Genomic DNA, 19,311 nt, shown 5'->3' with positions numbered 1-19,311 from the left:
CAAGAAAGCAGCAGCCAACCTGAAGAAGCCCATGGCCAAGAAACCTGTCTGTGCAACCAAGAAGCCCAAGAAAGCTGCAGCTGCAGAAGGGGCCTGAGGGAAGGCAGCAGCCTTCTGTGCCCAAGGAATTAAATGACAGTCCCCAGAGGGTGAAAACTGGCAAGGCCAAAAGGACAGCTAAGAGCTTGCCTAAAAGGAAAATGGTGAGGCCAAGTCTGCCAGGACTGAGATGAGAAGGCTGGGAAGGCAATGCCTGAGAAGGGTAAAGCTGCTTAGAGACTTTGATCAAGCCCATTTAAGCACAACTCCTGGTTGTTGGAGGGAGGACAGTCCCCTTTGGGGCTCTGTTGGAGACAGAGGGATCACCCTGTGACTGCCCACCCTGGCTGGTACCTCGTGCCAAGCACCTGCCCCATCATTTGGTGCAGTGACACCTCACAGGGCATAGTGGCTCAGAGCCCCAGGTCCACATTCATTCAGTGATGTGGTCTTCACACAGACAGCCAAGGTTTCAGCCTCTCCTTATTTAGAGCCTCAAACCTCATCCTTGGATCCTTGGAAGCCCTGCTCTACAGACTTACACTTCCTTATTTGCAGTATAGCAAGTAGTCTGTGGAGAGGGCTAGATACAATTATTTGATCATGTTTGGAAATAAAAATATAAATATCAAATGAATGGTAAATCAAGAAGCTCTTGGGCATTTTGAGCCCTGAAGAATGGATCATCATGGCTAATATGCTAACCAAGTGTTTACATGGGGCATGCATCTTCATGCACATTTATCTTCTCAAAACAAATTCTTCTGGGATGGAGAAAGTAATCTTCAAGGGAGTTATTGAGAGAAGATGAAGATTTTATTTAGATATTTAAGCAGTCCAGTAACCATCTTTCTAAGTTGATAGGAATCTTTATGACTTTTTTCTTTTAGATAATTTGGCTCTTCTCCACCTCTTTGTTTAGCAGAGCATTTGAGAGGTGTATGCAATGGTGAAATTGTAGGTATAAATATTTTACACCTCTTCTGTACACGGCAGTGTGCTATGAGATAAAAATGTTAACATGGTTGGTTTCTTGCACAAGGAGGCAGATGTGTGATTTTAGTGTAAGTTAAATCCACACAAAGCAAACAAGATCCATGTCCTTGGGCTAATAAGGGAATTTAATGAGCCACTAGAGGGAGTTTGCACGCTCCCACACGTTGAACGAAACACATTGAAAATAGCTTTAAGATGGTAGTTAGCAGTTTTCATCTTGGGGAGGGTCAGTTTGAATGGCAGGTGACAGAGACAGGGCAAGTAGGTGGTACTCCAGTGCCTCCCATAAGCTTTTCCTCCTTCCTTGTGCCCTTAAACAAAAATGTGACTTTCCTATATTTTCCTGACTCTGACAAGCTAACTTGATGCCTTTTTTGTTTGTACCTGCAGCATACAATAAACCTCATTTGATACCCCATCAGTTTCTCGAACCTGAAAGAGTCAAAGAGCTGAGCAGATCCTCTCCTGTCCTCTTGTCTGAGGTAGGCTAGACACCAGAAATGACTGGGACAATGTTCACAGCATCCCAGTTGGTTTCCTGAGAATGTTTCTCCTGGACACCAGCAGTACTTGCTTTATGGCATACCTCGGTTGTGTTATGAATAAATGAGAAGAGCCTTAAGAAAAAAGCCCCCAGTAACCCAGGCCAGCTGTTCCATGCTGGAGGAGCTCAGGTGTTTCCCTGTGCCCTTTCCCAGTGCCCAGGCAGGGCATGCAGCTCTGTTTGGAGGCAGTTAATGATGACGTTCGCTGCCGGTTGGAGGGGATGGCCCTGGGGAGGCTCCCTGCGCTCTCCTCCGCTCCCCCAACCTCATCCCTGCTAATGGGACTCTGCCGAGCGATCGTTTTTTTCTCTGTGCTGTTGCAAAGTGCTCCTACAGCAGAGCTTAAAGATGCTTCTTGTTTCCTGAGCAGACTGAGTCAGACACGGCTTCGGAAATCAGCTTCCAGTTTAACAAGCACAAAAAGACGCCAAGCGTTGGCAGCCACTCGTCCGACATGGCTTCTGTCTCCTCGGTAGGTATCGAACCTCGCTGGACAGGGTTTCTCAGTCGGATGTGGTGACACTGCATTTGGGCTGATACTGATGATGTGGCCTCTGGAGTGTCCTGTTGCTCTCTGCATGGCACTTTATTAAAAGAACAGTGATGGTTAATTACTTGCTTGGCTTAAAGGAGTGAATCCAGGTACCATCTCAAAATAGAGACCCACTGAGTCATTGTTAGTGGAATTCCCTGTAAGTGAATTCCCCACTCCAAGTGCAGATGATCTGAAGCCTGGCAGTGCAGAAGATGGGAAGGGACTTCTTCTAGGTGGGAAAATGAGGCACACAGCTATTAAGTGACATGTTTGTGGTCTAGGACTGCAGATGGGTGCCCTCTGCAAGCTCATCCTTTATCAGCAGATTCGAAGGAGCTCAGAGTTGGAAAGCAAAAGCATGATTTAGAGCTTCAGCTTCTAAGGAAAGCTGAAAAGAGCTGAGTGTGTTTAGTTGAGCGTTTTTAAAAGATTTCTTAGAGACAGTGTTCCGAGAGGGAGCTGCTTAAAAGTGCTTGAATTTGCTGTGTTACTATTATGGGTATTTCCAGGGTGTATATTTGAGATTTAAAGATAATATGTGAAGCAAAACTGGTAAGAAGAGGTCATTAATGTAGATAAATACATTAAAAACTTGGAGCATCTAAGTCCTTCTCCTAATTTGGAGCATCTGGGAGCTGTTAATGAGCCTTTTGTGCCCAAGTCATACAAGTGTTCTTGAAAGTCTCATTCAGGATTCTCTGCTGGAGTGAGGATCTCGATGGGACAGTAAATGCAGCTCCAAGGACTGAGAGGAGATGTTTAGCAGGTTTTTGTCAGTTATAATAAAATCCAGAGCCAAAGGAAGTAGGGAAAGACAGAGAAGGATCAGGTTAATTACTAGGAAAGTTTTTTGATAAATGTTCATGACTGTACCACAGAAAAGTGCCAAGAGGGTTAATGATTTGCTTTGTAAACAGCATTAGCTTTTATGATATCCTGTCAGGAATCATGAGTGATTGGTTCAATAGAAAGTTCTCTCATCTTTCTGGAGCTGAGCTTTGCTCGTGCTTCATCACTTTCTGTCAGTGAAAAACAATGTGGAAAAAAGAATTCCATGTTGTATGGGCAAATGCAGTTTGTTCTGGGAAATCTGGGTGTCTAGCTCCAGATTTATATCTGCAGAAACCTTTGGGGCAAGTACATGCACACAGACTGTCTCTGGTGGGGCAGTGGCTTTCCAGGACAGGGGTTGTATCTGTTTTGTACCACTCCATGTACATTATGAGTAAGCAACAAGATAGTAATAGTTTTTCCTACATTTTCAGTCTGAAATGGGTTCCAGTGTTCTTACTAGCCTGTTTTAAAAAACTGATTGACAATTGTGTGACTATATCTACCTGAAATAATAAGTTCATATACAGATAGTTCAAGTTCTCTCAATGTATTTCTCAGTGACGAGACTGAGTCAGAATAGCAGTTGTTTGTACTGTAAGTATAGGGAAGAGACTTGAGTGTTTCCCCCAGAAATATTTGATTCCATTTCCCAAAGTTTGAGGATTTAGGAGTGAAAAAACTTCTGTATTATTTAGCATTCAGGAGAATAGCGCTTCTAAGTTCTGGTCTAGGATAGCACGTCCTTGTGAGACCCTTATTTGGGTTCCTCAACCTTTGCTTGTTTGAGAACATCTGTGAACCATTTCTGTGTCCTTGACTGCATAAGGACAGAAATGGCAGATTATTTCTTTGGGAATGCACTTCTCAAACTATCATGCTTGTCCAAAACCGAAGTTAGGACTGTGCCTGTTTCAGTGGCACTGACCTTGCTCTTTCACATGGCAGGTGAGTGGCAGTGTGCTCAGTGTCTACAGCGGCGATTTTGGGAGTGTGGATGCCCAAGGTACTGTGGAATTTGCTCTAGACTATGACGAGAAGAACCGGGAGTTCCAGGTCCATGTGTCCCAGTGCAAGGACTTGGCTGTAGTGGATGAGAAGAAAGGCAGATCTGACCCGTGAGTGACACTTTGGTGTCTTCTGACTTTCACACTGCTGAATTCTGTCTTCTGGAGGATATTTTTTTTTTTCCTTTAAATGTCATGGTTTCTTCCTTCTTTCAGACTTCTGGTGCATGCTCACTGCTGGGACTTTCCTATCTGATGGTTCTGAAGCCCTTGGCATCAGCAAAAGTGTTGCCAGACTTAAATTTGAACAGATTGAGAAAGCTTTGATCACTGCAAAGACAGTTCCTCTTATTGCTGGGATATGTTCTCTCCCTGCATCCATGTGAACCTTGATCTTCCCATGGTGAATAGACTTGTTAATAACTGTGATGATGCAGACACGTATCTATATGAACAGGAATTCCACAGAGAAGTGCTGTTAGGGGCACAGTGGTAGTTGTAGTGGTTAGTGATCTCTAGTTTGAAAGATGATGAAGAGGAGCTTAGATTTGAACCCTTAAAGACATTCCACCTCTTTTCCCCTGTCTGTTTTCTCCCTGATTTTGAATGCACAGACATGCTATAGTTCTGGTCATTTCAGGAAATGGATATATGGCCTTGCTGCCTTCCCAGGAGGGCAGCTTAGACAGCTGCCTCTTCTGAATGTTGGTGACATCCATCCATCTCCAGTGAGATTTATAACTCCACATGGAAGCCAAGTTAATATCCCAGCAGGTCTCTTAATTAGTTTTTCCCTTAAAGAGTTGATTCCAGGTCTGTTGTTTCCATGTCACAGTTCACAAGTGTTTCTTGCTTATTAGAGAGCTTGGTGATGTGGGACAATATCCAGCTGGAGTTTGTTTTCTTTTCTAGGTATGTTAAAACTTACCTGCTCCCAGACAAAGCTAGGATGGGTAAGAGGAAAACTTCAGTGAAGAAGAGGACAGTGAATCCTATTTACAACGAGGTGTTACGGGTAAGAACAAATACATGCTCTGAAATCCTGTGTTGTAGCAGGCACCTCTACCAGGGCAGATCTGGAAAGATCACACCTTCCTGGCCAGGCTTCTTTCCCTGCCTCCCACCAACACTGCACTGCTCTTCCCTTGGGTTTGTGAGGCCTGGGATGTTAAAGGTTTCTTTGCACCCATCTGTGTGGCACTCAAGATTCTCTGTCAAAATCACAAGCTGATCTTTGGTTGAGATAAGGACTTGCAGCCTGTGCTGCCTTCAGCCAGAGCAAGGGGTGTTCGTCCTCCCCTTCCCTGGAATGCAGTCACAAGGCATGGGACTAGTAAGAAAGGTCTGCATTATGTGATCTTACTCATCAAAGCATAGAGGATTATTTAACAATGCCCAAGCCTGTGTTAATAATTCTTGAAAGAATATTGGTTTTACCCTGTGATGAATGGAGAGCCAGGTTTCCCTGTGCTCAGCAGAAAAGCTTTGTTAGGGTACTAGTATTGCTGCAGGACAAAAAAGGAAGTGCTCAGAGTGAGGCCAGTCCATTACTAGTGCATGTGTGGGGTGAGTGTCTCAGAGCTTATTCAAACTTTTGAGTAGTTTATTTCTGGTTTGAAAGAAACAGAAGAAAAATTTGAACAGCCTGACTTCTCTTCCTTCCTCTAGTATAAAATAGAGAAAATGGTATTGCTGATCCAAAAATTAAATCTGTCTGTTTGGCACAATGATCCACTGGGACGTAACAGTTTCCTGGGAGAGATCGAAATAGACTTGGCCAGCTGGGACTGGAGCAACAGGAAACTCAACTGGTACCCACTGAAGCCCCGGGTAAGTGTGTCTCAGCTGCAGTCCCAGTTTTTAGCCCAACCCTGAAGCCTTTAGAGGTGGCACAAGTCCTTCCCGAGTACTCTGAGGTCTTTGGGTGTGGTGGAGCAGAACCACTGAACTGTACCCAGAGAACAACCCCTAGATGTGTTTATGCAGGGTTCAGTGCTCTGAACAGTGGCCTTCTGGACTCTTACTTAGTGACTGATCTGTAGGGACACTTTCATAAATGCAACATGACACTAATCACAGAAACTCCAACATGACTTTGCCACTCACAATAAAGACCATCCCTTAAAAATAGACAGCACAGTACTAAGTGAAGCAGCTGAACATGCCTTGAGAGGTAAATATTGAGGTGCCACTGCTTGTCAAGCCTGTACAGCTTCCTGCGTGCTTCTGGTCTCAGGTCTTTCATCAACATTTGTCTTTCAGAACAAAGATGTTTAATTATATTCAGCTGGACATGTCTGGAAGGGCAGCCTTGCTCTGAATCCTCAGGCTTTTGGTTCTGAGTTTGAGAACAAGGCCACAAAGAAAGAAGCTGCCCTAAGAAGGGGCTGCTCCAGCCATGCAAAATCAGAGTTTGTCCATTTGTGCCCCTCCATTGAACTCAAAAGCTGTTTGCCTTGCTGTGTTTACACAATCCTTCATTTAGTCAGTCATAACTCTTTCTGTTTCAGAGCCTGTCTGCTGTTAATGGTGTGGATCATCGAGGAGTGATGAGTTTGTCTATTAAGTATGTCCCCCCTGGAAGCCTAGGTAAAATGTGGTTCATGCAATAAATATTGCTCATATGTAGACACACAGCTTGCAATGCCTCATCTGTTTAAAGGCTGGTTAAAGAGGAATCTTAATTAGAGCAAGATGTTAGAGATCAGCACAAGGGCACAACCATCAGTGCTTAATAGCCCTGCCAACAGCCTACATCTGATTTTTACATCTGGATTTACTGGAAGAGTGCTGGGGAGAGAGGAAGGGCTCAGCAATCTTGGACTCATCAGCTGTTATGAGCACTGGGGGCACTGTAGGTTGCTGTGATGTGGTAGCTGCAACACAAGACCTGTATTACTGTGGAGCAGGCACAAGGCTGGGTTGGCTCAGCAGCTCCTTCTCCTTTCCTGTGTAAAAGCATCATCAGCACACTGTGTCAGGAGCCTCTGCAGGTGTGACAGCACTGGCAGTGGTGCTGAGACACCCAGGGAGGGGGAGTGAGTACCCAGAGGAGTCACTGGCTCCCCTGGGTCCTGCAGAGCAAACCTGTCATCCTGGAGCTCTTGCAAGGACTGGTGTGACAGTTTTTCTTGTCTCCTACGTGGCAGGTCCAAAGAATCCTCCCTCTGGCGAAGTTCACATTTGGGTCAAAGACGTCAAGGACCTGCTGCAGTTGCGTCCTTCTGGAGTTGACTCCTTTGTGAAATGGTGAGTGCATGAGCATGCTATTGGCTTTGCTCCTGGATCTGTGCCTCCAAAAAGCCATGTGTTTCCTTGAGACCCATTTCCTCCTCTCTTCAGAACTTAGGCTTGTTTAGACCAAGGAACTTCATAGGAACAATCCAAATTTTAGGTGCTATTCAGTGGCTGATGCTGTGTTTTTTCTCCTCTCAAAGCTACGTGCTTCCAGACACCAGTAAGAAGAGTTACCAAAAGACCCGAGTCATAAAAAGAGACACAAACCCTGTTTTCAATCACACTATTGTGTATGATGGCTTTCATACAGAGGATCTAAAGGATGCTTGTGTTGAACTGACTGTGTGGGATCACGAAAAGCTTACCAACCATTTCCTTGGAGGAATCAGGCTGGGCCTTGGGACAGGTAAGTGTTTTCCTTTATAACTCAATACTGTTACTGTAGAGCTGAGCCACGAGATAAAATGCAAAGTTGCACAGCATTTTCTCGTTGGGGAGAAACCGGGGATGGGGAGTCTCAGTATCTGGTGAGAGTCTTGGTACCTGCACTGTTTGGATGGAGGGGGCCCTGGTGCCATGATAACAACCCTCTGTTCCCACGTTTTCTGCCAACATCAGCTCTGAGGTCTGGCAAAGCTCAAGAATCTCCTTGGGTTCATCAGAGGGTTTTCCTACTGTTACAAGAAAACAGGCTGCATGACAAATCAACATTATATTGGTGCTCCTCCCAGGAAAGGGTTCAGAGAGAACCTGGGATGTCATACGGGACAGCACCACCTGGTGACTGTCCAGCCTTGAAGTGCTCTCTTGAGGGAAGATTTCAGAATGTTGCAATCAAGGATAACTTTTCCTTGAGGGTATCAGGAAAAGGCTCATGGTAGCTGGAAGGTTTGCCTTGCAGGTGCAACTGTGGTTATTGGATTTGCTTGTGTGTTCTCTGTTTTCAATCTCTAATGTCGCCAGGAGGGTTTTGAATTATCCAGTGGGAGGGGGCAACAAGAATAAGCCTATAAGCAAGATACAAAAATACCAAGCCCAAGATTAGCTGTGACCTAAATTTAGACTTTTGTCTCATTAACAAGTAATTGGCATATGAAAAATCAGTTGAATAATTGGCTTGGAATTGATGTACACACTTTTCCTCTATGGTATGTTTGATTCCTATACAAATGAAGCAAAAGAATTTTGACAAATACCTCACCCTGTCCACAAGAAAATCTTTTAAGGGGAAATTCAACCCTTTAAGACCTCTTTTACCATTCAAAAAGACACAGGAAGGGCTTGAGCCCAATAGTATTTTCTTTGGCAGGTTATGTTTAGGGTTCTTGCCTTTACAATGACTTCATTCTGAACTCTGGTGTAAAATGGAGCACATTTGCAGAAGAACAGAAGGTGTTCAGGGTGCAACCTGCTGAGGGAAGTCAGCATCTTTTATGTTAAGACACTGCCTGCAACAGTTACATCCCATTGAATATTTTTGCATGGAGTGGAAACTCTCTGTGCAGCTCCCAATGCTGTAGTTTTCTCATTCTTTTCAGGTTTGAGCTATGGCATCTCTGTGGACTGGATGGACTCCACACAAGAGGAGGTGGCCTTCTGGCAGGAGATGATGTTGGCAGCCAATGAATGGATCGAGGGATTGCTGCCACTGCGCTCTCTGGCAGGGAGGAAAAAACTGAAATAACCTATAGTTTGTGCCATAGAAATGCTGGATGTGTTCACTAGAATTAGGAAATTTCCTGCACCTTGGAGATAGAGACCATCCATGGGGCTGCAAGTGCCAGGTTAATAAGGCAATTGATGGACAACACCTAGGAGATGTTAGTGTTAAGTACTAATTCGCTGACAGAGGACATGGAAGATGCCAGACTGATGCTATACTTGATTTTGACCAAGAAGAAACTTAATTTGCCCTTTTATTTCATCATTTGTATTCAGTATATTTGAATTCCATTAAGCTCCGGGAACATTGGCAGAAGGAAAAGGAGATATGGATGCTTTTGGGTTTTTTTACTGTTTCTTGTGCCATTTTTTTTCCATGCAGAGATGTAGTTGTACTAAAGCAGCAGCATGGTATTATTCATACTCCCTGCAAGTGGTACACTTTGTACTTGATGTACAATTGCTCTGAGCCACCAGCAGCACAGTTTGAGAAGGGGAGCTTTGCATTTGTCGTTGGTGATAACACGTCTCTAACGTGAGGAAAATTGAGTTCCAAGGTGGATCTAAAGAGAGAGAGGACTATTTGAAGAAGCAAATGAAGCAACCTGAGTAGGATGACAACGAGGAATTCAGTATAATAATTTCTTTATGCTTTAATCTGAAAGAGTGCAGTGATGGTCCTACAGCTAGTGGGATTTTGCAGGCAGGGGCTGTTTTCCTAGCTTTCCCACAGGCTTCCTCAGTGACCTCAGGCAAGTTTCTCTATTGAAGGGACAGTTTGAGTGCAATATAAACTAAAGTGCTTGCCCAAATGTAAATACGGTTACACTGCTAATGGGCCTAATTGCAGCTTTGCAATGTCTTGTGTGCAAAACATTTCAATATGAACTAATGACATAGGAAACAGTCTCATGTCAGCCTGGCACCACGAGTCAGGAATGAAAGGTCAAAACCACACTGGAAGGCAGGAGATGTTGGGGGCTGTTGGGAGCTGGTGAGAGAGGTAAGTAGGGGTGAGTGAATGTGAGGGGGAGCTGCAGAGCTACATTTGCCTGGGAGGTCTCCTTCCTCTACATCCCCTGTTGCCCTTCTAGTCTTCCTTTTACCTGATGCCTGTCAGTGACTTGTCCGTGGCTGGAATTTCCTTTTTGCCAGTAGCTTGCAGAAAAACCCCTTTGCATCTGGCACATTGACCGTGGCAGAGTGGTGTTGTGAATATATTTTGAATTGCAGCTTTGTAATTTCTATTTTGGATGTACATATTGTGATTAAATAGAATGTTTTTCTTTAGTCATCAAGTGGTCTCCTTGTCCCTGTTTTTATCATGGTCTGAGTAAAAAAAAAAAAGCAAGCAGAAAAGGTGTTAAATTTTGTTTTGTCAAAACAAATAATTTTTACCCAAGGGCAAGTGAAATATCATGGAGAAATATTTGTTGTAGCTATCCTACCCTAGATTTTGGCTCTGTGAATATTGTGATATTCATTTTTAATGGGTTGATTTTATTTAACTCAAGCTTAGCGTAAATTTTCAGCTTAGCAAAGATGGTTGTAAATAAATGAATGGAAAAATGTACACTTGAAATTCAACAAGAGTTTTTCATTAAGTGGAGACATTTGGGATATAATCAGCAGCTTTCATGGGAATAAATAAAAGTGGTTTTGGGGTTGGAAAAAGACAATACTTGGAAATGTACCAGTTATAGCACTGAAAGCACTGAGAGACACTCGTAGAGCAGCAGAATAAAGTAATGACTGTCTAATGAAGAATCTGATATATATGTAACATGTCATCCCAAAGATACTTTGTGTGTGTTCCAGCCTGGCATGTTTCGTTCACCAAGGTTTGGTCATTTATTACCTTTATGGGATAAAAGAACAGTAGTGAGAGTTTTAAAATTATCTTTACCTTAGGTGCTGAAAATGTGAATATTTATACGTATGTATAACTTACCTACTGCGAGGAGCCCTGGTTGAAGGGGTGGTGGCTTGTTGCAGGGATGTTACCCACCTGACTGCTGCTCTCCTCCTGAGTGCTTCCCTATCCACAGGGTGCTCCTGGGAGTGGAATTTCTGCTGTGGCTTGGGAAGTTGTTGGTAACACCATGGGCTTTGTCTTGGACAGGTCCAGGTCTCTTCCTGGCAGGTTCAGCTCATTCCTCTCCATCACAAAAATGAAGTCAACCCACATCCTCCTCCTCCTCCTCTTCTTCCTTCTCCACCCCATGCAGTATTAGCACATGATGATGTTGCCAAAACTGCTGTTTGCATCAATGGAGCTGGAAATGGTTGTGTTGGCGTTTCAGAAAATCAACATCTTTTTCATTGGTGGTGCCATTAATGGGAGAAAAAGGGGGTCAGTGGGCCAGTTCATCCCAATGCAGTTACTTTTGTGAACTTGGCTTGGGGCTTTGTGAACAGACTATTTTAGCATTCAGATTCCATTGAGGATTTTTGTTAATCTTTTGCTGGCTTGTTTATTTAATTTAAGCCCTGATTAACTTAAGAAGCTTTCTTTGGCATTTAATGGTTTATCGAAGTAAAAGATTACACTGCCAAACCACACACACTTTTGTCACACAGCTGGTTCTGAGGCAGTAAAATTTGCTGTGCTCTATCTGTTTAACTCACTGCACAGAAAGCACTTTATCATGAAATGATTTAAGGCACATTTATGGCCAGTGTCCTGTGGAGGAGCAGAGGAGCTTGTGGGTATAAGGTTAACTGTTTGCACGTGGTTTATGATGTTGACATTTGTTATCTGTGGATGCTGCACATAACAGAGACTCTGGCCTGTAGGCAGGTGCTGATGAAGACATGAGTTGGGTTGTAGCTGGTGAAAAACAAAGAAAAAATGGATGGGAAATTTTTTGACTGTATTCACTGGTTCATTGTGGAATGTGTTAAGCAAAGCCCTATGAAAAGGTAAGACTTTATGCATACAGTAAATGTGGGTTGTCTCTCTCAATTCCCTGGATACGAACATGCCAGTGCTCGCTGGGAGCTGAGTGTGGTCCCTGCTGGATACAGGAGTGACCCCAGGGACTGAGCAGGCCCAGGAAATGCTGGGTGTGACAGCCTGGGATACAAACCTCAGTATCTACAGTAGAGCTGGCAACTGCTTTCCATGAGGGTTCTGCATTTGAGAGTCAATGTGCTTCGTTCCAGTTTATGACTGGTTTATATAACTTTTTCTTGGAAGTCTTCCGAGATTGAAAAAAAAAAGGAGAGAAAGCAAAGTTGAGAAGTTTTCTGCCTCATCAGGCAAATATAATGTGTGCCTGTGGCTATTCAAAACTGTTCATATTGCAGGTATCAGGAACTACTGAAAATAGTTTAGAAGCAAACTAAAGAAGAGAAACAAAGAATTATTGAATCTTGAACAACATCTAGTGAATGAGTGTCTCAGAGGAGATGGAAAAGTAGTGGTTGAATTAATTATCCATTACTAAATATTTGCCTAGCTTTATCCTCCACCAAGACAGGAAAAAAATTTAAGTGCTGCAGAGATTTGGAGATAAAATGATACTGGCTAAATAAACCCATATAATAGTGTGATCTGCTGAACTAAGAAATGCTGTATTTTTGCAGGCTTGTTAAGTCAAATGATGTATCCAATAGACTGGTGTATCAAAAACTGAATAAACAAACACACTTCTGATCCCGATAACTGTGTGAGCATATTCAGCACCAGGTTTGATCATTTGTTTTAGTTGGCTGATTTGTACTTCTGTATTTTTCATGGCTTAATCCTTTTTCTTTTCCACCTGCTTACTTTGCACCCCTCAGGTGTTAAAATGGATGCCCAGGAGGAGGAGTCCCTCTGAGTGCTGTCACAAAGGTTGTCAGGAGGAATTGGGAAGTTCCCTGTAAAGACCCATGGAAGAGCAACGCTGGCAAAGACGTGTAAGGTACGTGATGCTGGAGCCCTGCGTCCTACTGACCTCTGGAGAGCCCCTCAAACAGAAGTCCCTTCCTGTGGGGTCGGCCAGGAGAAGCTACTTCATCCCAGGGGCTGCTTTTTGGGAGGCTCCTTGTGCTGGTGGTTCTGCCACGAGGAGCAGCTCTCCCAGGCTGAAGTTTGTGGGGCTCCGGGACAGCTCCAAGTGTGTTTTGGCACAGCAATACCAGCTCCTGGCCCATCGTGAGCAGGAGGTGGCTGGTTTGGAGCAATGAGGTTTCAGCAACAGTGGGCAACTCCAGAGTGGCTATTCCCTCTTTTTTTGTTTGCCATCTTCACCCACACTTCCGAACATGTTGGTTGGTTGGTTGGTTGGTTAAAGGGTGCAAAAACCAGGTGTTTGTCTCCAGGAAGCCCATGGAGAAATTACTATTAATGGTTCATAACAGATCTCTTCTGAGAAAGGGATGGGCATGATGGAGGGCTGGAAACATACCCTTCAGGAGCCCTACAGGAGTTTGGCAGCCCCAGACTAAGCTCCTTTTTGTTTTGCATTAATTTCCCATTCAGTCAACTTAAATGCCTCATATCAGATAGTAAAATCTGAATGAAGGGTGAAGCTGTCAGCAGGCAGCAACATCCTAGAAAGAGTGGAAAAACAGAAACAGGAGCAGGATCTGAGCTTGCCAAGTTTGCTGGTCACACCAGGTTCATGATGGAGGGCTCCAGTTAACATTCCTGCTGGAAAGGGGCTGGTGGTGGTACAGTCATTGCCCTGCAAGTGACCTGAAATAGGTGTTCACTTAAGCAGGCAGATATTTGCTTTTTAAAATGCTGTAAAATCATATTATGGCTGAACTTGCCTCTGAGCAGTGGCAATTCAGCCTCTTTTGTAGACCCAAACTACCTAAACCAGCCCTGCTTTAATAAGTTGTTTTGGGAGGAACAGAAGGAGTCCTGAGCATGAAAGCATTTCTGCATGTCAGTTTTCCTTTTTTTCCAGGAGTGCAGTCAGGGTTACTTGGCATCTTGTATTTTACAAAATTAAAAACATTCAACACCACAGAACCACAGTCCTACCTCGTGCAGCACCTTAAAGATCCTCAACAGGTGTTGCAGCTTCTGATAAAAAGGCACGTGTTTACTGGTGTTGGAAAGAACAACTGCAAGGATATTTTGCCTTTTCTCTACAGACCTGCCTATGCTGCTGCTAAACTTGAGATGCTACCAATAGGAACAGAAATCAGATTTCATGCATCTAACAACCCATAATACCATCCTGCTAGTAGTTAGCAATCCAAAGTAGCTCCAGTCTGAGCTCTGGACTCAGAGGGGAAGCCAGGGAGCTGTTTTCTGGCAGTATAAGTAGCTCAGACAACTCCTCTGTAGCAAGAAAAATCACAATAACCTCTTTTCCTTCCCTCCTCTCTCTCTCCCACTCACCATTACTAATTTATACTGATTGTAATAGCTTCTATTTGCTCTAAGCAGATCCTGTTCCCTTCCTGGGAAGAACAGCTACAAAGACATAATATTCCCAGTGGAGGGTTTGTGCTTGGATTCAGGCAGACTCAGGCAGATATAATGATCTCTTGATGGGAGCCCCCCTTTTCTGATCAGCCAACCCACGACCATTTTAGTGTGATTGTAATCTGAAATAGGACACTGGGAGCTGCATCTGGAGCGAGCCATCCCATGGCAATGAGCTGACGTTTAATTTATTGTCACAGGGAGATGTTTGGCCAATGTTTTATGTCTCTTCAGAAAACCCAGCTGACCTGCTTGCATGTGCCAGCCACTGGAGCTGGAGGCTGTGTCATGTGGATGCTGAGTGGCACCAGAGGGTGGCTCTGCCACTTGCAGGGATGCAACTTTATCCTCTGTGCACGTCCACCCATGCAGATCACACTGTATGAGAGTTTAATCTTCCCTGTCCTTTCTGGCTGCAGAACAAATGCTAACACTGCCCTGGAGCACTGCTGTTGACTCAAGAGGCTTCTCTGGTTATTTCTGAAGTTTCTCTGCATTTGTGTCTCTTTCACATTCTCCCAATGACATGGATCGTGGCTGGCTTTGCAGCCCTGTCTCTGTGGCATTGTTAAGCTCCTTGTGAGGAGACAGAGCCTCCTGCTCAGCAGTGGGGCAGGATCTGTCTGAGGTCAGGCAGCTGCTCTGTTCTGGGCCCTTTGTTCCTCTACAGCCAAGGGAGAGAGCAGCAGTGGTAGAGGATGGTTTCTCCCATCAAGCTGAGTGGGATAAATAGCTCTCAAGATGTTCCTGCCTCTCTCAGCTCAGTACAGAAGGTGCCTGGGCACCTAGAGTAGGAGAGCCATTTAGGTAATGGGTTCCTATATTGATGGAGGCCCATTAATGGGACAGCCAGCATCACTTAGCCATGACTCTTTATCAAACCTGTGTCTGCTTTACTGCTTTTGTTTTGATCCCAGTGTCACGCTGGGGAACCAGTGGTACCTCTGCAGGATGTCACCCCTGGAGCCCCAGCCAGCACGGCTGGAACTGCCTTGGTGTGCAGTACTAACTCCCTTGAGCACTAGAAGCATTTTGCTGATAGGCTGGTGTCTGGGGAGGGAGGTTAGACAGGTTTCCCAGGGACAGAGGCTGCCACTCTGTCACAGAACTCCACCACTACAAAAGGCACTTTAGCCCAGCCAAAAGCCAAGGTGGGACACAAGTGTCACCATGTGCCTCCTGGCATTCAGCCCTGCCTGCACTCCCCTCCTGCTACTAAGGCTCTAAGGCTGTCACTTTGTCACAAAGTCCTAAATTACGCTCCCAGTGCTTGCTGTCAGCTGGGCTGTCAGTTCCAGAGCACCGTGTGGCGCCCTTGGCTTTACGCTTGTCTGCACCACCCTGACTGACTGTGGGCATCGTATAAATAATAAACACTAATTCTCTTAATGCCTTCCCTCTGTCTTGGGTTTTACAGCAGCACAGATCAGCTAGTAGGTCATGAGTACAATCACATCCCTGTCAACAGTGTAATCTGTCTCTATGTCACATCTGGACAGGCCTAATTTAACAGGGATGTTTTTTGGAACTAGCTAATAAATTGTTTGCTCCGTGTGGTTACCCAGCCCTGCTCCTGTCTGTGTGGCCCGTGACTGTTTTCAGTAACTGGTCTCTGGCCTGTGTGGCTGTGTATGCATTCAGGGCTCTGCTTGGATGCAGTTTATCTCTGCAACAACGAGCAGCCCCATTGGGAGTGGGCTGGGATGTAATACCTGGGAGGGTTGGGGGTGACAGCCTGTGGGTTTGGGTGCTCCAGTTCCCAGAGTGTTGGGATTGCTGTGCTGTTCCAGGCTGGGGCACAGGCACAGCTCCTGTGCAGCAGCCCTGCAGCGAGGGATTGTGTCTCATTGATTGTTTTTTGTATCCTTGGAAACTGAAAGGGCATTAAAATTGCATGGTGTGTGCAGTGCTGATGCACTCTGCTCCTCATAGTGCTGCCTAGGGCTTGCATGGCTTCAGCCTCCAGCTGTCAGTGTGCAAAGGCACTGGCTGGCTGGGGAGAAAAACTAAGCTACAACTGAATGGCAAACTGTTTAGAGGGAGTACGATCTATTTAGAGGGAATTGAATCAAGGCTAGGTTGGGGCTTTGAGCAACCTGGTTTAGTGGAAGGTGAAGGTGTCCCTGCACATGGCAGGGGGTTTGGAACTGCATGAGCTTTAAGGTCCCTTCCAAAGCATTCCATGACTCTATGAAGTACCTCTGTGGATTGCAGTGATGAGGTCCAGGGGGGCATCTGGCTCCGAGACACCCCTAACCATGGCTCAGTACCTTCTCTGTTTTGTTTCTCACAGCAGAGAGCTCCTGGCCAAGAGGAGCTGCCTGCCTTGAGACCATCCCACCCCAGCCATCGGGACTGCTGAGGCCAGTGCCAGGCCCTTAATATGGGGTTCCTGCCTTTGGAGCATGCACAGCAATCACCACCCACCAGCCTGAGGAACTGGGCTCACAAAAGCTGGAGTATCTGGTTAGGGCTTCATCATCTAATGCTAAAAGAGAGTTAACATAATCCCTCTGTGGTAGAGATTACAGGCAGCACAGGTTAGAAAAGGAGTAATTCCCCAGCCCTCACCCCATTTTGTCTGAGCTTTTCTGCCTTAAAATAAATTTACTAAATAAGAAATACCCACTCCAGTGGCTGATGTGTGGATGTTCGTCACCTTGTGCAGGAGCTGCACGCAGAGGTGTGCACAGTGCCCTTGGGCAGAGCTTTAACCCATGTCTGGCTCTAGGCAGTGCAGGGTGTAGGGCAGTGCTGCCTGCATGGGAACTCCCCAGGGGCTCCCAAGGCAGCACAGGCTGCTGGGTTGGACCCTGTTTGTGGAGTCCCACAGGTGCTGCCAGCAGATGTAAGAGCTCTGGGTTCAGCCGTGCCCTCACCTGTGCTCAGGTGGGTCTCAGGCAGCTCTCTCCAGCACTAGAAGCTCTGAGGACAAAGGGGTTTCTCTGGAATTGCCCCCAGAGCCACGGGAAGGAGCACTGAAGGGTTGCCTTTAGCCTGGGGCTGCCAACAGCCCAGGAGGCTGCTCCCAGTGTTCCCATCAGCACTCCTGCTCCCACAGCATCTCACCGGCACCTGCTGTCCTGTACTAAGCCAACAAACCTGCTTTTCCATCAAATCTAGGTTACTGTCTCTCAGACACCAGATTTTTCATTTCCTAAAATGGTACCAGCACAAAGGCTCTCCCAGGATTTCATTTGCTCCTGCCTTCTCACTCCTGCTAATTAGTACACTGGCTGCCGAGTCACGCAGCAGGTGCTCATCTCTGTGCATGTGCTCAGAGAAGATGAACATAATATCTGCATCACGGGATCCTGCGGGTCCACTGGCTGGGGAAGGCAGGTCCCTGGTGCTCCAGGAATTCCTCTAGCTACGACAGGACCTGCTGGGCACCAGCACACCCCTGGGTGGTCTCCTCAGCTCCACACAGCCGTGCAAGTCAGGGCGCTCCGGCTGCTCCCCGGTGGAGCTCAGGCTGCTGCCGGGAAATGTTTGCAGGCACCTGTGCCTTGAGATGATCCCAGAGATGCCCCTGGTGGGTGATTCACAGGCTGCTCTTGAGTGCCTTGTGCTTGAGCACGGTCAGACCCATGGAAGAAAGGGAATGGAGCAACTGTGTGTGAGAATACACGGGGAGGAGAGAAAGACAGTGAAGAGAAACCACAATTCGTTGTGGGCTTCAACTAATGGGCATCGAGTACTCAGAAATCACTTGGTAAAGTGCACCAGATCCCACAAAGCCTTGCTGGCAATGAGTCACTGCTTAATGTACGGCTAACTTGGATTTATAGGTTTAATATTTTTCTGTTTCACTGTTTCTGTCGCTGTGCAGATTGCTTCATCCGTTTTCTTTCCTATCCCAAGGTACATTCAAATAGGATAATTTGGGGTTATTATTTTTTAATAAATAGATTATATTTCAAAGGATATTGAAAAAGTTCCTTGCCATTTATTCCTCAAGACTAGAAATGGTCTGTCTAATGTCCTAGTCCAATTTGCAAGGTGGCTAACTATCTTGTACCTATATAAATGTCCTTTTCTGAAGATCTAATGAATATAATATCCACTGTGGATGTGTTTATTTTAATAGTGGTCATGCAGGAGAAGCTCTTAATGAAACCATCTTTATTTAAAGAAAACACCAACGCATTCGTAAGTTTTAAAAATATATTCCTCCTGTTTTTATGTTTGTCTGAATACACACATTTTAGTTACCATTTTTAATGATATACATGTTCATTTTCCCTTCCAGAGATCAAAACTCTTCTCTGGCAAGTGCTGAACACGTAGGCACTCAAACTCAGCCGTGTCCCACGGAGCCAGGTGAGAGTGCCCACGTGCTGCCATGGTGATGTGTGACACTGTCTGTGTGGGACAGCCTGGTCAAAACTGGAGCTTCCCACAGTCCAAGGTATCTGTGGGAATACTGTGGGACACTCCCTGCCACTCGGGTTCCTGAACACTGTGCTGCACTCTGTGGAGCCAAGATCCTGCTCAAGCAAAGCGAGGGAAAATGAGTTTAAGGTCTGTGGTATTTAATGGCTGTAATTATTAATTTTTGAGACTGTACACACATCATATTTACTTCCACACACTATAGATAAATATATATATATATATATACAGACACAAACGTATGTGTGTGCATATGGATATGCTGGGTTTCATGAGTAAGACGCCTTCCTTTTACCATTGTCCCTTCCCAGACCAGGCTCTCACATTGCAGGTGGCCCTGGGGCGGTGCAGAGGCTCTTCAGAAGTGCCAGGAGCACTTGGGCTCCTCCAGTAGATTTCAATGGCAACGAAGGAGCGAGGAGCCTGAAACTCCCCAGAAACGAGACTCGGGTTTAAAACACAGAAAGGTGTTGCGCACCCCTCCCCTTGGGGAAGCGCTGAGGAAGGTGAGCCTTGGCCTGCGCCCCTTCGCTTGGGGGTCCGCCAGCCCCCAGCTCCCCCGGCCCTGGGCTCAGCACAGCTCCCCTCGGGCCCGCGTCCTCCCCAGCCAGCGGGCATCCCTTCCCTCCCGGTCCC

At 45.7% G+C, this 19,311-nt stretch overlaps 2 protein-coding genes across 4 annotated transcripts in view; both read left to right on the top strand.

Moving 5' to 3' along the window:
* Nucleotides 1-10,146, top strand: part of LOC113948117 (synaptotagmin-like protein 2) — a 35,041-nt gene extending 24,895 nt beyond the window's left edge. For all 3 annotated transcript variants that reach the window (XM_027645452.1, XM_027645451.1, XM_027645450.1), the window contains 9 exons: nucleotides 1,426-1,517; nucleotides 1,951-2,052; nucleotides 3,895-4,064; nucleotides 4,866-4,968; nucleotides 5,622-5,783; nucleotides 6,464-6,542; nucleotides 7,103-7,202; nucleotides 7,391-7,596; nucleotides 8,729-10,146. In XM_027645452.1, coding sequence (XP_027501253.1) covers nucleotides 1,426-1,517; nucleotides 1,951-2,052; nucleotides 3,895-4,064; nucleotides 4,866-4,968; nucleotides 5,622-5,783; nucleotides 6,464-6,542; nucleotides 7,103-7,202; nucleotides 7,391-7,596; nucleotides 8,729-8,874 — 1,160 coding nt within the window. In that variant the 3' untranslated portion in view covers nucleotides 8,875-10,146. The remainder of the gene's footprint in view (nucleotides 1-1,425; nucleotides 1,518-1,950; nucleotides 2,053-3,894; nucleotides 4,065-4,865; nucleotides 4,969-5,621; nucleotides 5,784-6,463; nucleotides 6,543-7,102; nucleotides 7,203-7,390; nucleotides 7,597-8,728) is intronic.
* An 8,229-nt stretch (nucleotides 10,147-18,375) lies between these two features.
* The window catches only part of LOC113947975 (ras-related protein Rab-39B-like), an 8,963-nt gene continuing 8,027 nt past the window's right edge, over nucleotides 18,376-19,311 (top strand). Inside the window, exon 1 of the mRNA XM_027645151.1 lies at nucleotides 18,376-18,432. Coding sequence (XP_027500952.1) covers nucleotides 18,376-18,432 — 57 coding nt within the window. The remainder of the gene's footprint in view (nucleotides 18,433-19,311) is intronic.

Source organism: Corapipo altera, unplaced genomic scaffold (genome assembly GCF_003945725.1).
Source record: "Corapipo altera isolate COAL_440 unplaced genomic scaffold, ASM394572v1 65, whole genome shotgun sequence".
Lineage (NCBI taxonomy): Eukaryota > Metazoa > Chordata > Aves > Passeriformes > Pipridae > Corapipo > Corapipo altera.
The sequence above is the reverse complement of the archived record's forward strand: the minus strand, read 5'-3'. Positions and strand labels throughout refer to the sequence as shown.